Source organism: Hemitrygon akajei, chromosome 19 (assembly GCF_048418815.1).
Source record: "Hemitrygon akajei chromosome 19, sHemAka1.3, whole genome shotgun sequence".
Classification (NCBI taxonomy): domain Eukaryota; kingdom Metazoa; phylum Chordata; class Chondrichthyes; order Myliobatiformes; family Dasyatidae; genus Hemitrygon; species Hemitrygon akajei.
This window is the reverse complement of record NC_133142.1, coordinates 44,999,370-45,005,369: the sequence shown is the minus strand read 5'-3', so window position 1 is coordinate 45,005,369 and position 6,000 is coordinate 44,999,370. Positions and strand designations below refer to the sequence as shown.

At 39.3% G+C, this 6,000-nt stretch overlaps 1 protein-coding gene across 1 annotated transcript in view; it reads left to right on the top strand.

Annotated features, from left to right (window-relative positions):
• Positions 1–2,845: 2,845 nt before the first annotated feature.
• Positions 2,846–6,000, top strand: part of LOC140742155 (F-actin-capping protein subunit alpha-2-like) — a 55,035-nt gene continuing 51,880 nt past the window's right edge. The window contains exon 1 of the mRNA XM_073072955.1: positions 2,846–2,968. Within this exon, the coding sequence (XP_072929056.1) occupies positions 2,846–2,968 (123 nt within the window). The remainder of the gene's footprint in view (positions 2,969–6,000) is intronic.

Sequence of the window (6,000 nt, the reverse complement as noted above, 5' to 3'; positions counted from 1 at the left end):
CTCGCTTTTGTCAAACTTTCAGATCACACCTCTGACCACCTTTTTAAATTCATGTTAACTTTATTTTGGCTTTGTTTCTATGAGATGGATTTTATAAATATATTTTATGAATTTTCTTGTTTGTGTTTGTTTTTAGGAATTTCTGTAACCTCTATTTAGACTATTTTTTCTAGCCTAACCTTAGCTGGATGACACCTAACAATCCCTGTATTTATTTTTCATTTTCACTGTCAGGGTATTAAGTGATGTCCTGGTCTCTATAGCAGGTGATAAAAATCTAACAATTTTTTTCTATAATTTGCCCTACCAGATTGATACCCAGACAGTTGAAGCCAAAATTTCTAAATTTGTCAATTTTGAAAGCTTCAGAAATGTGTTTGCTAGTGAGCTATTATTGACATATTCCAAATGTGGAGAAGAAATACTTGGGAGTCATGGATATGTCCTTAATTGGTCATTCATATTCACCTCATCCTTATTCCTAGAATACTATGAAAACTCTGCTTCCATCTAACTCTGGCTTTTTCCATTGACCACTTCCTTCATTTCATCTTTGATAATCATAAATTCAGCTTTCCACATGATGAGCTGTAAACTTGCCTAACTAAATTCTTCTATCATCCTTAAACTGGTTAACAAACTTAATATCTGTTTTATTTTAGCTTGGTGTAATATTCTAACTGACGTTGTTGCTTTGAAGAACCTTGCAAAGTTTTACTGAGTGACACGTCCATAAATTTAAGTAATGTACTAAATGATTATTCTGAGATAAGAGAAGCATATGAATAGTGCATTTTAGTTAATATATTATTGGTTGCATTGTGACAGGATCTTTCATTATTTAAAGCTACCCATATCTTTCCCAAACTGCAGTGAGCGAGGAAATTACTTTTGGCTTTTGGCACTTTGATCCAAAAAAAAAACACATCACAGGAGATTGTGACTTACAGTCTCATTCAGGGGAAGTTTGCAACTAAGATTCATCCCTCAGTTCTGAACTGAGGGAGCGTAGCATTTTTAGAGGTGCCATTCAGAAGTAACTTGCTGTGCATTGATCTAAATGCATGAAATGTGCTACATAAATGCAAGGTCTTTCTTACAGAAAGTCAACTGGGTCTAGTAGAGTGGCAATGGGAAAGACAAGATAAATAAAAAACAGCTGAAAGCACTGGAATTCTTTCCTGGTATAAACTGGCAAAGAATCCCAGCACATACATTGGCAAAGAATAAGAGACTTGCTGTTTTAATTGGCCTGGAATGATCACGAGAAACAGACGTGTACAGCCCTGTAAAATTAGAGCAAGACTGTACCACGTCAACTCCATTTCTTATTCACTTGATTATAATCATCATAACTCTGAAACAAAGCAATGATGATTATACTCAAAATTGGAGATAACCTTTCTACCAAAGTTGATATCTAAAGAATCAGAATAGGTTTGTGCTGTTATGAAAAAAGTAAGATTAGGATTTGATCAGACCATTCCCATGTTTCTCCTTATAGGAATTTTGAGAGAGGGAAGTTATTTTAATGAAAGGCTATGCAAACCCTCATATTCTTAGACATTTATATAGAGCCCAAAGGTCCAATGGACCTTTTGGCGGGATATGAGAATACATTGTGGGCCTTCTTTAGAGGTTAAATAGGCTGTGATAATAATATATCACACTTGTTGCAGACAAACTAAAATTGTAAGGTAATTGCACTCTTAACCTTCTAAATAGAATTATTTGTTGTAGCTTGTGTTCTTGGAGTACATGTTCAGTGGATTGAATCATTCATTTTGTTGCCTAGTTTATATGTATTGCTTTTATGAATTTATTCAGAGAAGTACCCCACTCTCGGTCATGAGTAAAAAACTCTGCATGTTGGTTATATTATAAATCCAGAGATACCAGAGATCTCACACTTGATTACTGAACTGTGCCTTGTTAGGTAATTACAGTCAAGAAGTAGCAGAAGGCCAGAATATTACTCATCTCAGCATCTGGATTACAGAGAAGAATTGTGAAGCTTTCTTCATAAAGAGTAATGCACTCTCCTTTATAAAATGTTGGCTCTTGCTATTCCTGTGATTGAATAGTTGATGTCTTCTGGTCACAGGCACAATAATCAACTGCTTAACAACAATGGTGACCTCAAAGAAGACTTGGACTACTTCATCAAAGAGCAATCATGCAGAATCTTCCTAATGTTTTGCAGTTCACAGAAGTTCTTACAATCCATCTTTCCTTCAGCAACATGCAAGATATGTTACTGGATCTAGAACTGGGTAATGAATCTAGTTATGTGGCATCTCTCAGTGGGAGACCATTTTGGAGATAATGACCATAATTTCCAAACCTTTAGCTTAGCCGTGGACAAGGACAGGAGAAGACAGTATGGGAAGTATTTACTTGAAGGAGGGAAAATTAAGATGGTATGAGGCAGGAACTTGGGAGTGTAAATTAAGAGTAGATGTTATCAGGGAAATGTGCAGCAGAAATGTGGAAGTTGTATAGGGAACACTGTCATAGGGTTATAGATAGGTTTGTCCCATTGAGACAGGGAAAGGATGCTCAGGTGAAGGAACCATGGTTGACAAGAGAAATGAAACATTTAGTGAAGTGGAAAAATGAAACATATTTGCTCGGAAGCAAAGATCAGACAGGTTCTTGAGAGCTATAAGTTATCTAGGAAGAATATGAAGAAGAGACTTAGGTGAATTAGAAGGGAATATGAGAAGGCATTGGCAAGTAAGATTAAAGAAAAACCCAGGGTGTTCTACACATACATGAAAAACAGGAGGATTGCAAGAGTGAAAGTATGACTGCTCAGGGTTAAATTGGGGAATGTGTGGGGAACATGTGCCTGGAGTCAGATGAGGTAGAAGAATTCCTTTATGATTACTTTGTTCCAGTGTTTACCTATGAGAGGGACCTTGATGAATGTGAAGTCAGCATAGAACAGTCTATTGTGCATATTGAGGTTAGGAAAGAGGCAGCATTGGAGCTTTTATAAAACAGTAGGACAGACAAGCCTCCAGAGCTAGATGGGATACATCCCAGGTTACTATAGGAATCAAGGGAAGAGATTGATGGGGCTTTAGCATTAATTCTTGTGTCCTCACTAGCCACTGGAGTAGTACTAGACAATTGGACAATGGCAATTGTTGCTCTTTTGTTCAAGAAATGTAATCGGGATAATCCTGGAAATTATCGACTAGTCAGTGGTAAAAAAATGAATGGAGAGCATTCATAGGGACTGGATTTACAAGCCTTTGGACAAATCTGGATTCTTTTTGCTGGACCCACAGAAGCTGAGTGGATATCTGATAGAGGTTTATAAGATTATGAGAGACATAGACAGACAATATATTTCCAAGGGTTGAAATAGTTGATACCAGAGGGCATGCATTTTAAGGTGAGGAGGGTAATGTCAAAGAGATGTGAGGGGCAAGTTTGCTTGCACAGACAGTGGTGATTGCTTGGGGTGGTGATAGAGGCAGAACCATTACTGACTTTTAAGAGATGATTGGATAAGCACATGAATATGAGATATGGACATTGTGTGGGCAGAAGAAAATAATTTAGTTAACCATTTGATTACAAATTTAATTGGTTTGGCATAGCATTGTGAACTGCAGGACCTGCTCCTGTGCTGTACTGTTCTATATTTTACGTTCTACAGTACTGTGCAAAAGTCTGATATGGGTCTCTGTTATGGACTGAGTGTGGGAAAAGGACAGGGAGAGGGAAATCATGGTTGGGAAAAGGGGAAGGGCGTGTTGAGGGAGCAGGAAGCACTAGAGAGACATCCTGTAATGATCAATAAACCAGTTGTTTGGAATCAAATTACCTTGCCTGATGTCTCAGGGCTAGGTGTTTCTGCACCTGTGCCAACTCCACCCCTGGCACTCCTTCTCTGGCACCTGTCCCACGCCTCTTCAGCAGCATCCTACCATGATAATTCCCAACATCCTTTGCTCCTGCCAGATTTATAAACTCGTTCTCGACTCCACTGAGACTAATACAGTACATTGTAAAAGTCTTAGCCACTCTAGTTACATATCTGTGCAGAGCACTGTATGTTCTATGTTGATAGCCTTATTAGGGATAGTCAACATGGCTTTGTGAGGGGCAGGTCATGCTTCATGAGCCTGTGACTTTTTCAAGGAAGTGACAAAACGAGTTGATGAAGGTAGATCTGTAGGTGTCATGTACATGGATTTCAATAAGGTGTTTGAGAAGGTTCCTCATGAAAGGATCATCCAGAAATCATGAAACTTGGTAGCTTGGATTTTGCTAGCTCACAGAGGCAGAGTGTGGTAGTAGATGGAGGTCAGTGACCAGTGGTGTTCCACAGGGATCTGTTCTGTGACTCCTGTTCTTTGTGAATTTTGTAAATAGCTTGGATAAGGAAGTGGAAAGGTGGGTTAGTAAGTTTGCAGATGACATGAAAAATGGTGATGTTGTGAATAGTGTTCAAGTTTGTTGTAGGTGACTTCTGGAATTTAAATGCAAAAGGGAAGAAATTTCTGTATCACATTTTCAGAACCCATCCAGACAAATAGGAACAGAACATTAAGAAATATATAAAGGCTTTGAACTAAGAAAGGTCAGATTAACAAAGACTGATAGTACCGCTGTACCATTGAGAGCATAATCACCAACTGCATCTCAGTGTGGTATGGCAATTGTCCCATATTGGACCACAAACTACTCCAGTGTGTGGTGAAAACTGCCCAGCGGATTATCGGCACCCAATTGCCCACCATTGAGAACATCTACCATAAACGCTACCTGGGCAGGGCGAAAAGCATTATCAAGGATACATCTCATCCTAACCATGGACTTTTTACTCTCCTCCCGTCTGGTAGGCACTACAGGGGCCTCCGCTCCCGCACCAGCAGGCACAGGAAGAGCTTCTTCCCTGAGGCTGTGACCCTGCTGAACCTCACATCACAGCGCTAAGCAGTATTGCACCCATATTGTACTGTCTCAGTACTTTTATATTTGTGTGTTGTAGCACTTACTTTTTATTCACAGTTATTTTGTAAATAACATTATTCTTTGCATTTCTGGTTAGATGCTAACTGCATTTCATTGGCTTTGTATCTGTACTCGGCACAGTGACAATAAAGTTGGATCCAATCTAATCTACTCTAGTACCATCCACCCCAAATGACACCTTAGTAAAGTTAAAGGTTTCTACTAAGACACTCTGCCAACATCTAATCAAAACAGAACACAACAGTTCATTGAGAAAATTATAATTTAATAGTGCTGCTGATTGATACCACTAGGAAGCATTTAGTAAACGTTGGGAGTGAACAGAAAAGAGCATGGCTGTGCTACTTTACAAGCTTCAGCCTGGTAAGTCTCAGATTCACAGAAAGATGGTGGCATTTAGCGGCTGTTGCCCTCAAAACCAAGTGGAGTCAACATAAGATCAGCCTTTGATGTGACACATAGATAACTGGGACAATTGATCCAAGTGGAAGCATAATGGTGGGTGTAATGAAGCATGGGCTGTGTGGTACAATCCCTGTTCTGCTCCTGTGTGGGCAATCCTGTAGTTCTCTACAGGGAATGAGCTTAATATCAGACGGAGCTACTCTAGCTGGCCATTTTGGCTGGTGACAGTGGCCTACACGTTGCAGAAGAATCTAGGAAATGAGAAAGAAGGAAGTACAATTCAAGTTTAATTGTCATTTAACCATACATGAATACTCATGAATACAGCCAAACTATCCAAATGGGAAATACACCCTCAAAATGATGATCCAACATCCTAACCTGGGTCAAATTACTGCAGCACTCTAACTCCCTGACATAGAGTGGAAGGGGGGGGGGGGGATGGAGGAAGTTGGGGCATTATTGGACAAGTACTGTATCAGAGGTGTGGAGGTTAAAGGTTTGTACAAGACATTGCTGGAGCCATATTATCCCAGCCATTATTTTGGGTTTTCCAATCATTCAGACTTGACTCAACTTCACCTCCAGTATTTTAACATCTAC